Below are 16,914 nucleotides of genomic sequence, written 5' to 3'. Positions count from 1 at the left end.
CAGTATACATCATAACTCTTGCAGTACTGCCTCAGCTGAAGAAACAACTATTGCAACCTTTAATCTGAATTATTTATCAGAATTATTATTTAGTATATTAAGATTGAATCATAAGCTTCAAAGCCCAGTCCCTACTCCCTCGTATAACTAAGAGAGTAGTATAAATGCTCAACTATATTCATTACTATTGTTCAGCTTTCCTGCAAGAGAGTGAGAAGGCGAACTTTTTTTTTAAAATAATAACTGCGAAATATTACCGTAAGAAATTAGACTTTATATACCTAAAGAGCACCCAGGACTACAACCACCTTCCGGGAAGGGTGTTATAGTTCTCTAGGCCTCAAAACAGGAACAACCCCTCTAGTTACCCAATCTGGAAATTAAATGCCTATATTTTTTTTTATGACCGAGAAATCCTTTTGGGGCCGATCCTTTGGACCAACTGCAGCCTTCGAAACTCGGTGGATAATGGACCCGCCCCTCTACCCTTCTCCACTTAAATGCCTATATCTATGAGCTCTCATTGTACTTTGTATATCTTCTAGTCTAATTCTAACTTCTGTTTGTATCTGTGCTTTAACAAAAAAATTTGGTATCGTAAATTAACATATATTCCTCTCATCCATTACTGCACTACTTAGTCTGCTTCTAGTGTTGTTTGTTTGTACTTCTATATGTATGCATAAATATCTTTTTTCTTATGACAAGTGCCCTACTTTCACTCATATTTACAGGATGAAATTTAAAATCACTCAAATGCAAAAGCAGCATGAGTATTTTGTTTAGTCAAAATGTAAAAACCTGTGTAGTTTCCCTCCTTGTTGCAATGCACCAGTGTAGTTTCCTTAAGGTATAATCGTTTCAAATGTCGCTCGTACACTGATAAAGCAATAAGCTTTTTACACATTTTAAAATGTATCTAATTTGTATGGAAAAATATAAAAAAAGCAGGATAACTCTTTAGTCTTTACTGTCTCAATAAGAAATAAAATTTTCTCCTAACACTTTAACCATGTGATAAGGACATTTACCATTTATATTTGGATATATGGACCAAAAGAGCAGGGAATAAAAAAATGGGGGAGGGAATCAGAAGAACCAGATCCCTATAGTTGAAACAGTAATGAATCAACTCATCTTTTTCATGTAAACTCAGAATGGCAAAACAAAATAAAATTCAAATCAAAGGAAGTTACAGGTTCATCACTTCTGAAATCCCCAATTTAAAACTCTTCGTCAAATGACAAAACCTTCAAATTCAAACGAAAATGGTGAATGGTCAAATAGCCGACGGAAACCCCAATTTCTTTTCAAGTCTTTTTTTGACTTACTCAAAATCAACATAAAACTACAACAGAATTTCAAATAACAAAGCAAGAAGAAGCATGAAACAAAACAATCAGATTAACCCATAAAAGGAAAAAAGATAGAACAGTAAAACTAACCTTTCAACCATGTGATTATGTTAATGGAGCAAATATGGAACTGCAAACAATCCAGCAAAAACCCCAATTTTCTGTCATTCTGATTAAACAATGAAGAAGTAGAAACCAAAGGAATTCTTAACAAAACGAAGAGAGAGAGAAAACCAGAGCCAAATCCAGTTCAGCGATGACCGTCAAAGTAAACTTGGAAATTACCAATTTAGCTTTCTCTGAAAGAAACAAAGCAGCAACTGCAGGGGCATAAGAGGATTCTGCTCTTATGCGACAGAACAACGAAATGAACAAGTCACTCTGCTCTTCATAAACAGAATCCACAGTAAGCCCAGTCTGGCTCGCACAAGAAATGAGGCGAGCTGCATTATCAAACCCACACTATGATTTAACTTGTCATTATATTAAGATAATAACCCAAGGTTTTCTTCCACCTCTATCTTTTTTCCGACAAAAAAACAACATTCATCCTTGTGTAACGACGAAACTAGTTATGTATGTCAAAATAACAAAGTGGAGAAAATCAGACGCATCAGCTTTACATGAATTGGGGAAAAACCGACATGACGCAGAAGGAGAAAGAGCAACGTAAAAGGGTAAATTTTAAACGAATGTCATCCAAGATCACCTAGAACCATAGAACGCCAATGAAATGAAGCCAACTCAAGAGGCAAATCGATAGAAAGTGAATAAAAAGAAAACCATCTTTTAGATCTTATAAAATTCAACATTCAGTTGGCATGTTGATACGAATTGAAGGAGTGGGATCAGAGATGAGTATGGGATTCAGAATTAGATTTTGTTGAAGGATTAAGTAGACAAGGTGATAATTAACTGCAGTTAACTTTTATTGTAGTCACTAACTAAATTGGTTAGTTAGTTGGTAAGGTAGTTAGTTAGTAGTCTTGAGAAGATATAAATATCTTCTTCTCTTAGCTTAAATGTACATAAGTTATTTTTCTCTCAAAAATTCAATGAAACGGTGTTCCTTCCTTCTCTTTTTTACTGCTTCAGTTCATCTTCTATCTGAGCTTCAAATCTTTGTCCATAGCAGCTAACATGGTATCACAGCCACCGGCAATGATCTAGGCTATCGTCGTCTCAATTCTCTCTTATGATTTCTACTCTTTGCTTCTAGATTACTTCAATTTTTTGCAAAATTAGGTGCAGAATTGTCTTAGAGTAATCACAAAATCGAAGTTAGGGTTTGTATTTTTTCAATTCAAAGTGAAGTTTACAATGGCGATTGGCACTGAAGAAGATAATACAACAACTCGTACATCAGCTACTGGTTCTGGTTCGTCATGTCCTTCTATAGATCACAATCACCCCCGGTACCTACAACCAATGGACACACCAGGTAGTTCTCTAGTCTCTATTCAGTTGACTGGATCTGATAACTATGCCTTGTGGAGTCGTGCTATGCGAATTGGTCTGTTAGGTAAAAGTAAGTTAGGTTTTGTTGATGGAAGGTTTCCAAAGTCTAAATTCGAACCAGAACTTCATGATCTGTGGGAAAAGGTCAATGCTGTTGTGTTGTCATGGATAATGAATGCAGTGAGACCTGGTCTGTTGAGTAGTGTTCTATATGCATGTAGTGCTCATAAGGTGTGGGAAGATCTAAAAGAAAGATTCGACAAAGTGAATAGCTCTAGAGTATTGTTTCTTCATAGAGAAATGCACAATTTGACTCAAGGAACCATGACTGTATCAGATTACTTCTCAAAACTGAGAGATTTATGGGATGAGTTTGATGCTCTAATGCCTTGCCCAGGGTGTCCATGTCCTGAGTCCAAGCTATATGCTCAGCACTTTGAGGCTCAAAGACTGTTGCAGTTTCTTACTGGCTTGAATGATTCCTATGCACAATCCAGAAGTCAGATTATGATGATGACTCCAGTACCTACTATCAACAAGGCTTATTCACTTCTTGTTAATCAAGAGAGTCAAAGAAATCTAGCAAGCATGGCCCAGGTTACACAGCTTGCAAAAGGTCTAGAGAGCACTGCCCTGTATGGGAACAAAAGTTCAAATGTCACCAGTGGAGGTTATATACAAAGAAAGAATAATGTTCAGTGTGATTACTATCATTACAAAAGGGCATACCAAAGAGAATTGCTTCAAGCTAATAGGCTATCCACCTGATTTTAAGTCAAAAAGAAAGGGAAGTGCACCTGGACTTTATGCTAATTTTGCAGGTAATTTAAAGTTTCAGCAGAGGATGAGCACACCAGTTGTGAAAGTCAACTGAACACTGGGTCTTATCGTGAAAAGGGATTCACTTCAGCTAATTCTGTACCACCACAAATGACACAGACACAACCATTCTTTACTCAGGAACAATACCAAAAGATTGTTCAAATGCTTTCCAAAGGAAGTGCAGAAGGTTCTGGCTCATCTAGCAAAATAGCTGCTGCAGGTATTCTAACTCATGTGAATGCATTTGTGTCTCAGTGTATCAATAGTGATTGGATAATTGATACTGAAACCTCAAATCACATGACATCTAGACTTGAGTTACTACAAACATATAAGTCACTTTCTACAACACAGAAAAATATAGTGCATCTTCCTAATGGTAATGCAGTGCAAATTTCACACATAGGGAGTACATCTGTGTTGGACAATCAAAAGATTTCTAATGTGCTCTACATTCCAGATTTTAAGTTTAATTTACTCTCAGTTTCACAACTCACCAAGGAACTAAAGCGTATGGTAGGATTCTTTCTTGACTTTTATATTTTTCAGGATCTTTACAGTGGTCAGGTAAAGGGGATTGGTAGAGAGGAACATGGACTTTATATTCTTAAAGGAGGTGTTTCAGAACAATTCCTAGTTCAACTGACAAATAAGAGTGCATGTGCAGTTGCTGCTCCCTCTCTTGCAGGCTCAAGCTGCTTATGGCACAAGAGATTGGGACATGCTCCCTTAGATGTAATAAAAAGAGTAGACAAGTTAAATAAGTTGACTACTAGTGATAGTCAACATTGTACTGTATGCCCACTAGCTAAGCAAAGTAAACTTCCTTTTCAGCTTAGCAGTACTACAACTCAATCCATGTTTGAATTGATTCATTGTGATATTTGGGGACCATACAAATTTCCTACTCATGATTGAAAAAGATTCTTTGTTACTATAGTAGATGACTATAGTAGATATACGTGTATATTCCTTTTAACCTCTAAGTCTGAAGCCTATGTTGTTCTGAAGAATTTTCTCATTCAGGTTCAAAATATATTCTCTACCATAGTTAAGGTCTTGAGGACTAACAATGGAAGTGAGTTTTTTAGCACTAATTTCAAAAATTTGCTGTCTAGTCTTGGTATTGTGCATGAAAGCTCATGTGTGTATACACCCCAACAAAATGGAGTGATAGAAAGGAAACATAGAACTATTCTTAATATGGCAAGGGCACTCAGATTTCAAGCTTCTGTTCCTTTAAAGTTTTGGGATGAATGTGTCACTACGACTGCTTACATACTGAATAGACTTCCTTCCAAAGTAATTGACTACAAATCACCATTTGAGATGCTTTATTTACACTCTCCTTCTTTGGCTCACTTGAGAGTCTTTGGTTGCCTGTGTTATGTTGCAACTCCTAGAGTACTAGACAAGTTCTCACCCAAAGTTGTTCTTACTGTGCTTATGGGATATTCTTCAACACAAAAGGGTTACCTTCTGTATGAACTACACTCCAAAACATTTCTGGTGAGCAGAAATATCATATTCAGGGAAGATGTTTTCCCCTTCAAACATGTGAAGTCATATGGCAACCCTGTATTTCCTGTGTTAGATCTACTCTCCCCAGTAATTCATGAAAGCTCTACAGTTAATACTGCTGCACCAGCTCCTTTATTATCACCTTCCTTGAATTCAGAGATCAATCATCTCTCAGATGTTGAACTACAACAAACTTCTGATCTGGAGGAGCATATACATCAACTTCACAACTTTGAGCCAAATGTTGTTCTTGATGTTCCTTCACCTCCTATTGAAGCCACTGCTCCTGTTGTAGTAAGTGATGAACCTTCTATACGCTGTAGAATATCTTCCAGACCAAGCAAGCCTCCTATTTGGCTACAGGACTATGTAACAAAGACTAAAGGGGCCAAGTGAAACTTCCCTATCTCTTCCCATGTGAACTACAATCATCTCTCCCCCACTTACAGCCAGGCAATCTTAGTTTATTCAGCAGTCTCAGAACCATCCAACTTCAAGGAGGCTGCATATGATCCTAAACGGATAGAAGCTATGAAACTTGAGTTACAGGCACTAGAAGATAACAATACTTGGTCTGTTGTAGACCTACCTCCTGGAAAGACACCTATTGTTTGTAGGTAGGTGTTTAGGATTAAGTATAAGGCTATAGGTGAAGTTGAGAGATTTGTCTAGACTGGTAGCTAAGGGGTACAGTCAAAAAGAGGGCCTAGACTATGGAGAAACTTTCTCACCAGTGGCCAAGATGGTCACTGTGAGATCTGTTGTTGCTGTTGCTGCCTCAAAATAGTGGTACATTTATCAAATAGATGTCCATAATGCATTTATTAATGGTGATTTAGATGAAAAGGTATATATGGTGTTGCCTACAAGAGGAGTCTCAGAAGGTCTGCAAACTTCAAAAATTCTTGTATGGCCTCAAGCAAGCACCCAGACAGTGGAATCTAAAGCTTACAGAAGCACTTGTACATATGGGATTTCAGCAGAGTCACTATGATTACTCACTATTTGTGAGGAGAGTTGGGGATGATATTGTGATCATACTTGTATATGTAGATGATCTCTTAATTACTGGCAGCAATCACAAGTTGCAATGTGACACAAGGCTAGATCTTCAAAGCAGGTTCAAAATTAAGGATCTGGGAGAGCTAAAATTCTTTCTAGGTATTGAATTTGCAAGGTCTAACAAAGGGATCCTAATGAGTAAGAGGAAATATGCTCTAGAACTGATTTCTGAAACAGGTCTTAGTGGAGCAAAGCCAGCTAATACACCTATGGAGCTCAACCAGAAGCTGACTACTGTAGAATATGATCTATCTTTCAACAGAGGAAATGCTACTGCTGATGAAGTACTAAGATATCCTGGTGTCTATCAAAGACCAGTTGGGAAGTTACTATATCTAACTATGACTAGACCTGATATCTCCTTTGTAGTACAGGTCTTGAGTCAATTCATGCATTGTACTAGATTGTCCCATATGGAGGCTGCATCAAGAGTAGTGAGATATATAAAGCAAGCACCTGTCCTTGGACTGTTTATGCCTGCAAAAGACAGAAAGAATCTGACTGACTACTGTGATTCTGGTTGGGGAGCTTGTGTGGAAACAAGAAGATCAGTAACTGGCTATCTGGTAAAGTTTGGAAATGCTTTAGTATCCTGGAAGTCCAAGAAGCAAAGCACTATCTCCAAAAGCTCAGCTGAAGCAGAGTTCAGGAGTATGGCCTCTTGTGCAGCAGATGTCACTTGGTTGATAGGGTTATATGCAGAACTAGAAATCAAAGTCTGTTTTCCTGTTAAGTTGGTATGTGACAGCAAGGGAACAATCCAAATTGCTGCAAATCCAATCTTTCATGAGAGAACAAAGCATATTGACATTGATTGTCACTTTGTGAGGGAAAAGTTATGTGAAGGAATGTTGAAGACTGAATATGTATATACAGAAGATCAATTGGCAGACCTACTAACTAAGACTCTTGTAAAAGCTCAACATGAGCATCTGTTGAACAATTTTGGATTGAAGAATGTGTATCAATCATCAGCTTGAGGGGGAGTATTGAAGGATTAAGTAGACAAGCTGATAATTAACTGTTATTGTAGTCACTAACTAAATTGGTTTGTTAGTTGGTAAGGTAGTTAGTTAGTAGTCTTGTCTCTTAGCTTAAATGCACATCAGTTATTTTTCTCTCAAAAATTCAATGGAACAGTGTTCCCTTCCTTCTCTTTTTTACTGCTTCAGTTCATCTTCTATCTGAGCTTCAGATCTTTGTCTATGGAAACTAATAGATTTGGGATTTTTTAAGAGGAAATGGCAATTTATAGCAAAGTAGAGAGATGGTAAGAAGAGGGAGGTTAGACAGAAAGAGAGAGCTGAAGCAGAGGATGGACAAAGATAGAACAACATCAGTGGAAGATAATGGGGCTGAGCAAACGTGGAGCACAAATAGGATGCAAAGGCAATTAGTAAATTAAAAGTAGAGGTGCTTTGCCAAATTAACTTAGAATGTCCAGATATTACAGGTCAATGTACAATCCATAGCACCAACGAAATGACTAAGGAATGCGTAACTTTAGGTGCAAAAGTCAGATAAATTCAATGATATCGCTCATGAAAGTTTCCCCAGCATTTACATCTAAGTTGTTAGCAGAATGCCATGATAAAATTTACGAAAGAATACCGATGACTTCAGAAGAGAAGTGATACCAGGTGCACTTCCCTTAGAAATGAAGGTAACATGGATGCCTTCAACATTTACTCAAATTTTTCATTTCAAAAAAGAGATTCAGTTAAATTCTTTGATCTAAAATATTTCCTTCCCTTGTTTAAATGATATCGAAGTGTTGCTTTGTTCTTACTTAAAACCAGCTTTTCCTATAAATAAACTAGGTATTTGTACACAAATTCGACGACATTAAAGCATATAACTACCAAGCAAATATGGGAAGCACAAACAAAGCATATAAGTTACATAGTAATTTCAAATGCCAGAAAAGCTCAAAGAATGAACAAACCGAAACCGTTTACCATTATCACCAACAACACGTCCCCTCTAAAGCTAACATAGAACTTTATCTATGGTAGCAGCTCTTATGACACAATTCTCCACACTATACACTTTGCCTCGGCTCCTCCAACCCTGATAAATGATGCTTTTGTACGGGACTTCGTTCCTGGAGATGCATGGTCGCATTCTCAACATATACAGCTGATCATTATCTTTCATATTAGAGAAAATTCAGAAAGCTAATTAGAATCAAGACTACATAAACAATCAAAGTCAAACCTTTTTCTGGTGTTCTGTTAAGACCAAACAGAAAACGTAATAGTACTATTTATGATAACTGTGCAGATTATTTTTTCATATGATATTTAGAGAAGAATAGCTAGCTGCAGGTTATCATGTAACAACTGTACACTGACATCTTTTCTTGGTGTTCTATCAATTGTACACTGACATCTTTTTTTTTTCTTCGTAGCTCTAAATCACTTTTGTACATTGTTCATAGTTAGATATACAGCTTATCATGTAACAACTTAGAACTCGATGGTTAATAAAATTACTGAATCCAGAATTTATTAAGCAAAAATTTTACAAGCAGAAAAAGAATGGTTTGCTACAGAAATAGAAGCCACCATACCAGTCAAAGATTGTATTCCAACTTCTTACCGGGTAGGTAAGCATTAAAAACAAAGAGTAAAATCTAAGTTGCGCGGACTCTTCGATTTGGGTGCCGTCCTCGTCCGGATATGGATACGGGGACGGGATATGTGCCAGATACGGTCAACTGACTTTGGACACTTTAACCGGAGTCCATCAACAAATTTGGGAGAAAATTTGAGAGTTTGATTTCTCAAAATAAAAAATAAAACAGATTTAGAACAATGAAAGAATAATGTCCATCTTGGAGACTGAAAAGATTGAATTGTACAATATTCATGTAAGTTTTTTACAGAATATCTCTCAAAATTTACAATATTTTTATAACTCTATTTTTTAGCTGAATTACCGCACCCGTATCCATATACGGATCCGCACTCCCATATCTTAAAATTTAGATTTTGCGGAATCCAATACTCGGCTAGTATCGGAAACCAACACCCGAGTCCGAGCAACTTAGAGCAAAACAATAAAAAATAAAAACTCAAGAAAGAAAGAATGAAAAGTACAAACAACAACAAGAAAGAAAAATTAATATTGCAATGACCGCTAATATCAGGAAATTGCTTTGTGCTGCACCACTGGACATATTTCACGCAGCCAAAACTGAATGCAATATCATGCAAGCAACTTAGATGTCCCTTTGGAGGAGATATTGAATTTCTTTTTTTAAGTGAAGATTTGAGATTTTCCCAAGCAACAAAATTCTTGAAACAAGAAAAAGAAAACATATCTAAATTTTTTTCTGGTCTCACCTAGTCTATCGTTACATATCCCTTAAACGATAGTCATGATGCCGGTAGTGTCATAGGCCCAAACATCCACATTTGACCTTTCAATAGTGTCCTTTCATATAATGCGCATTCTTATTTGGAAAAGCAAAAGCAAAGATTGATCATTTACATGCTCAAGCTACAGTACGAGGCATCACATAACAATTCTATTACTAAATAACGAAAATGTTTTGACATTTCCCAGCAGAATCACAAGCTATACAACTTCTAACATTCTCTACCTTAAAGACTGAAATTACTCAGAAGCAAGTATAAATCCTCTCAGCAGGAACATATAGAGCAACTTGTGTGTATTAGACTAAACATGTAATTCAAGAAATTGTATGTTTCAAAAGGAATAAAAGTTCGGTAAGCTTCTCCTGCAAAAGAATAGAGATAGATCCCTCTTTCCAATAGATGTGAAGGAGAAAACATATCTTATCATTTAGTTGAGCAAAATAAATGCAAGATGTCCCAAGCATACTTCCTACAAGGACAATAAATGCTGACCACAATTTAAAAGTAGGGAAGAGTAACAAGCAATATGGCTCAAATCAAAGATGTTATATAACTTGATAAAGTTCTTAAAACTAAAATTTACGATATAGTATTAACTTTTACTGCAAAATGAGAATGAAAATGAAAAAGTAAAAAAATAAAAAAGAAGAAGCTTATACTAGCTGAGAGCACAGTCTTAAATCTTCTGATCATTAGTAGGTTTACCAGCATATGCTGCTTATTTGGTTCTCAAATCATACATCAGGACAGGGCTTGATCCAGCTTTATTAACCTAGAAAATGAAAGAGCTCCAGATCTTTGATCTCTTCGATTAGCAGCATGCAGAGCTTCTCACAAATAAAAAAGAACACTAAAACACCACCTAGATCGTCTATAAAATCAAGCTTGAAAACATCAAAAGTTCGGGTCTTGTAGGGGTATCGGTCGTCAGCATTGTCCTCGCGCGGTACCACAGTCCCATCTTGGGTAATGCTATGTGCTACGTAGCGTGTGAAAATAAAAAGCTCCTCATTTTGGTGGTCATATACCAGGTAATCGATATCATAACAGTAAAATGACTTGTACTCTTGATCAGCTTCATCCATGTAAGAACAAGGCCAAGAATCAGTGCCAAAATCTTCATTCTAAATGAGAAACCTCTTAATTGGATGATTATGAAGATCCCAACCTTCAAGCACCTTACGACCGGTGAAGGCGAAAAATAGTTTCTTTCTACTGTGGAACACAATTTGAGTGTAGTCGTCTAAGGGCCCGTCGAGGGCTGATTGAGGCCAACCCTACACTACTATTGAGTAGCGAGAGAGGTCGAAGCAGCTTTTACCCGATTAAGGTCGGGATCGATTTCCACAGGGAGCTAGAAGTTTGAGTCGGGTGTCTATCTAAAGTGGAATTGTGTATTTGCTATTAATTGCACTTCTAAACACTTGGGTTTTGATTTACTTCTAATTGTATAGAACTACAATGATCAATTAAACTAAGATAAGCTAAGATTAAACTATTGCGAGTTGTTCAAATGATTAAAAGGCACTAGGGTAGTGGCTTTTGCCTAGGTGGTCAATCAATAGATACTTGAGTCTAAGACATGATTGTCACATTTGGGGAGTCTGATATAACCATTGCACGATTCTACTCACTCTACACCTCTCGGTAGTTCGAGTGATTTTGCCCGAATTGACTTTCTCAAGACCAATTGGTTGTAGAAATTTGCACAAGCAATCAAGGTTCAAGTCGGGTATTACTATCTCTAGGTTTAACCCTTTAATTGGGGCTATCAATCTCTTGAGTACGCCCCAATTCCTTGTTGGACCAATTTCAAAGACTTGGGCTCTCTTTCTCAAGAAGAGCCAAAGTCAACTAAATACAAACTAGTGTTTGCAACCACTAATTCAGCAATTAAACATGAAATTAGTCCTAATATCAAACACCCATAGCCAATTAAGCCCTAAAACACAAGACCCATCAATTATCCACACTAGGGTTGAGCCACAACCCTAGCTTATGGGTCTAGCTACTCATAATTAGAGAAGAAAACAAAGAAATAGATGAAGAAAAACTTATATTAATTAATTGCTAAATTAAACTTGAAGATTCAATGTTGAAATAAAGCTAAAATTACTCAAAACAACAAAAAATATCGAAGTCACGAGCGCAGCCTTCAGTAAAAACTATCTGATGACCTAAAAATGGAAAAAGAAGCTATTTATACTAAGTTAAAAAATCTGGACAAAAATACCCCTGCGGGGTTAGTGCGGACCGCACAAAATCACATGCGGCCGCACTAGGGCTCTGAACTTGAATAAACGGCTCTCTGAACTTGGGCAATGCGGACCACACAGAATTGAGTGCGGCCGAGGTAGCTTCTAGTGCGGTCCGCATGAAATGGAGCGCGGACCGCATTGGGCTTAAAACTTGGAACTGGCAACTCTCTGAACCTTGGCTCTGTGGACCGCACTAAATTGAGTGCGGCCGCATTGATCCCAATGCGGACCGTACAAAACCCCTTGCGACCGCATTGCCTTTGTTCCTGAATAGCAGCCTCTCTGAACTTCACTTATGCAGACCTCATAGAATGGTGTCCGGCCGCACTAGCCGTGTTTTGCCTGAGCTTTGTCTTGTCTTGGTACTTGTGCAAGTTTTACTCCTTTTTGAGCTGATCTTTGACATCTTGTCACCTTATTCATCAAACCTACAATCAAGCACAACTTGCGAGCCTTTTGGGACTATTTTGTACACATCTCTAATCAAAACTTAATCATGAAGGAGTATAAAATGAATCAAAATCCCTAGTTATTAAGGGCAGTCCAGGAATTGGCTTCAGTTTTGCAAGGCCTCCTGCAGAAAGCGAGTCGCTGGTCAGGCCCGTAAATGGCCAGCGCTATGCAATCCTCCTCCATATGATCAGGCATGAAAGTATCATCTTTACGACAATGAATGCGGACAAACTTTTTCGGCTTCGGAGCATAGAGCGGTGATCTAGAAAGTTTTCGATCAAACTAGAGTGGCTGTTACGGATGACACCGTTAACACTTGGAAAGGTTTCAATGGATGGAAGCTGGATAATCTTCCCAGAAAGTGGGTGATAGAGGAAGAGATAACAATCTTTAGGTTGTATGCAAGCAATCCCTCCCTTGGATAATGATCCCACACAAATGGAATCGGGATCGACATTAGGGATCATTACTTGGTTTGTCAGCCGTATGACATCCCCTTCTGCAAGTCTGTAGAATTTGAAAAGGGTGCTTTCCTCCTCAAACTCCGGCGGTAGCATCAACCATGGAGCCACGCATCTGCTGCTCACCATACCATGATATGGAGTGAAACAGAGATGCTTGCGGAAGTTGTACATTACGCTGCTCAGCTGAGACATAACCGTAAATTAGTTAGGATTTCTGAGTTTTAGATATGTTTATTTCAGTCCCTTACCTTTTAAATTAGAAGTTCACTATATTACACATTGACCCCTTAATTTTCTTTGTCCTATACCAATTAGGTCCTGCCCATGACCTGTCTGTTTGCATGGGGTCCTGAGTGGTCCTTGGGTCCTCAATATGCTCGGGAACCTCAGACTGCTTCCCTATGACCTGCTTCTGGGACCTGGGCCTGGACCTGGACAGGCTCCTAAGCTGCATCTTGTGGCTGACTGGAGGAGGTCTCCGGTGGTTCTGCCAACTGGATGACTGCATCATCTGCACGAGTAATCATTCTCTTCCTCTTGGGAGGCCTCTAGGACTGCTCTTGCTGGGGGTGAGCTGCTGGCACAGGGTCCTGTAGCAACAAATCCAAAGGAAGATGATCTGCCTTCATCCTGTCAACCTCAACCCTCAACTCCTTCACGGACTCCTTGGAAGCCCGCGTCTTTCTCATCTTCTTGGCCTCCCTAGCAAGCTCCTTAAGAGCTTTTCCATGAGACTCCACAACGTCTGTAAGAACTTTCTGGGTGTCAAAGATTTTCTTTTGGTTGTCCAGAATATCCTTGAGGGCGTCCTCAATAGATTGTGGGACCTGTGGAGGCGGAGGTGCCGACTGAGCTGCTACTGTAGAAGTGAGGATAGATAACTTAGAGGAAGCTGTCTGCATCCAGTTGTTGATGCTGAGAAGAGCCTAGCTCAGATGGTGTGCAGTCACTAGGTGGTCCAGGGTAGAGGGTATATCTGGAGTTGCTGAATAGTATGGACAAGGGGGAATGTCCGCTGAGGTGGAGGCAGGCTGAGTAGAAGCCACTACCACAACTGACTCTTTAGACTGGCCAGTTGGAGTAGTGGCTGTTCCCTTGTAGTTCTTGCCTTTCGAGTTGTCATCACCCTGCATGCTATACCATGAGAATGGGGCCTTTGCTTTTACCTTGATATCAAATGACCACTTTTCAACTTTGAGGTCCCTGAAGTACATGGTCAAGAAGCTGGGGAAGGGGTAATTTCTGTCACCTTCACTAACTACCCGTGTAATCACCTGAGACATCACATTCCCAATATTAATTGGGTACCCTGCCATGATTGATGCTACCAACACTGTCCGGTGAAGAGGGAGGGAGTTGTCATAAGTGGTGGGGTCCAATATGTTGCACACGAATGTTTCCCACCCTTTGCCCTTGAAATTCAAACTTCGTCTCAAAATTTACACTCCCGCATTCAACCAATCGGGGGTGGTACCTGGGATTGCCAGATACTGTGTCAACCAAGGACGGACCTCCTCAGCTAATTCCATATTTGCCAAATACAGTGACTCATCCTCCTCATCAAAGCCCAAGTAGTCATTTATTGTTTTTCCATCAAACAACACTTTCAAATTTTGCACCTTGGTCACTTTGGTGCCCTTTTTGATGTGGTCAACATTCGTGTAGAATTCCTTGACCATGTGCTCATTTGCATCCACACAGTCGCCCAAGAAGTACTCCCAGCCCACTCTCTCTCTAAACTATCTTCTCACATTGGGGTTGTGAGGCAAGAGGTCTCTACCAACAAAACTCCTCTGTGGAATCAATTTCCTCACATGCCACCATTATATGAATTTATGGTAGGCCACCTCACTCACAAATTGGTCTTGCCACACCTCCGGTTTTCTAGTTCTAGCAATTCCTCCCACCTGAGGTTCACCCCCTTCTCCTACTACCTTTTCTTTTCTTGCTGCCTCATCTTCTCCTACTACACCCTCTCCGGATAATGAAGCTGTGGGAGAGGTGGAGTATTCATCCCCACTGCCTTCAGCTGAGCCCTCAGATGACCCAAAAGATACATTTACTGACACTTGGGCAGTGGAGGAAGGTGGAGGAGTGTCTCTTAGTCTGTTTCTCTCCGGCCAATGAGGGATGTACTCTGGGATTGAGTCTAAAGATATATCCCGGGAGGATTCTCCTCTACCAGCTTGTTTAGAACCCTTGCATCTTTGTTTTACCATTGTCTGCAAACATCAATCATTAAGCTTGTTAGTATCCAGAAAGATAGTGAAGTTCACAGTTGCAGGAAATAAAATGTTATAGATAGTATCAAATGTTGTAGAGTGCGGACCGCATAAAATGTAGTGCGGCCGTGTTGAGGCCAATACGGACCGCACAAAATGCCAATATGGTCCGCACAGAGGTGGGGTTCAGACTACCCACTCTCTGATTAATTGCTCCACGGACCGCACAAAATGCCAATGCGGTCCGCATTGAGAAACTGCGGACCGCACAAAATGCAATGGGGTCGCGGTCCTCAACGATCAGGCTTCAAGACTTTTAGCAATGCGGTCTGCACAAAATGTCATTGCGGATCGCACAAGGGCACCGCGGACCGCATAATATCTACTACGGTCTGCACTAAGTGCCCAGTTGCAGCACTAACTTAGGGTTTATGAAATGTTCACGTTTAAGTCCATTTTTCATCTAAGAAAGGTCCCTAAGTGTTTGCCTAGTGTTTTTAACTACCTAAGTCTACATTAAACAAGAAAATAACTAACCTAATCCTAACAAATTGAAAGAAATACGGGAAGAACAGAAGAAAAGCTAAGAAAACAAAAATTTAATGAAAAATAATAAAATTAACAATTGCAAAGAGATGAAAGTGCCAGAAGTAAGATACTGTGATGATGATTAGGCCTTAGTGATTAGTTACGTGCAATAAATGGGAATGAATAGTAATTTTTAAAGCTCTAAGAGTTGAAAGATCGAAAAGTTCAAAATGAGGGCCTCAGGTACTATTTATAGAAAAAGTCCTGGGGCCCATCTCACCTACCCAATGCGGACCACACAAAATGCAGTGCGGTCTGCACCACACAGCCTTAGACAAAGTTTGAGGAGGCAACCTACTGCAGTCCGCACAAAATGCTTTGCGGCCGCAGTGGTCCATCGCGGACCGCACAAAATATAATGTGGTCGTGGCGGCAAACTTCAGAGACTTGATATTTTCATCCATCATCAGTGCGGTCCGCACTGATTTTGTGCCCCCCGCACCGAGTTCTTTGCAGACGCATACAATGTAGTGCGGTCCGCATTGAAAACTTCAGAGACTCGAATAATTTTTTCCACCATGTCCTGCACTGCATCAACACAAACCTGTAACATCTTACAACCAGCCAGTCCAAAAATAAATCATATTCTACAATGAAAAATCAAAGAAAAACAAAAAGAAAAACAAACGGGTTGCCTCCCAAGAAGCGCCTAATTTAACGTCGCGATATGGCACAAGTTACCATCAAATCATTTGAGATGAAGAAGTGCCACCACGTGGCTGTTATAAATTTTTCCCAAGTAGTGCTTGACCCTATGCCCATTCACTCTGAAAACTTCTCCATTTTTGTTCTTTAAATCAAGTTCACCAAATGGGGTCACACACACCACTTCAAAAGGTCCACTCTATTTTGACTTAAGCTTTCCCGGAAACAGACGTAACCGAGAGTTGAACAAGAGAACCAAATCACCCACTTTGAACTCCTTGCTACGAGCATATTTATAATGAAGGTACTTCATCTTGTCCTTGTACAAGGAAGAACTGGAGTAGGCATGGAATCAGAATTCATCAAGTTCATTAAGCTGCTCCACACGAAGATTGGTTGCAACATCCCATTCAAGATTTAGCTTCCTCAAAGCCCACATGGCCTTGTGCTCTAACTCAACCGGTAGATGGCAAGCTTTCCCAAACACTAACCAATATGGAGACATACCAATCGAATTCTTGTAAGCAGTCCTATAAGCCCATAAAGCGTCATCCAACTTCTTTGACCAATCAGTCCTATTTGCATTGATCGTCTTTGACAATATGCTCTTGATTTCCCTATTGGAGACTTCAACTTGGCCACTCGCTTGAGGATGATAGGGAGTAAAAACCTTGTGATTGACA

General features: G+C 39.4%; 1 protein-coding gene across 1 annotated transcript; it reads left to right on the top strand.

The window, feature by feature from the left end:
* Positions 1 to 2,675: 2,675 nt before the first annotated feature.
* On the top strand, positions 2,676 to 3,581 carry LOC107783242 (uncharacterized). The gene has a single exon (XM_016604209.2). It carries the CDS (start codon positions 2,676 to 2,678, stop codon positions 3,579 to 3,581), a length of 906 nt encoding a protein of 301 aa, XP_016459695.2.
* Positions 3,582 to 16,914: the final 13,333 nt, after the last annotated feature.

The sequence above is a fragment of the Nicotiana tabacum genome, chromosome 7 (genome assembly GCF_000715075.1).
Source record: "Nicotiana tabacum cultivar K326 chromosome 7, ASM71507v2, whole genome shotgun sequence".
NCBI lineage: Eukaryota > Viridiplantae > Streptophyta > Magnoliopsida > Solanales > Solanaceae > Nicotiana > Nicotiana tabacum.
The sequence above is the reverse complement of the archived record's forward strand: the minus strand, read 5'-3'. Positions and strand labels throughout refer to the sequence as shown.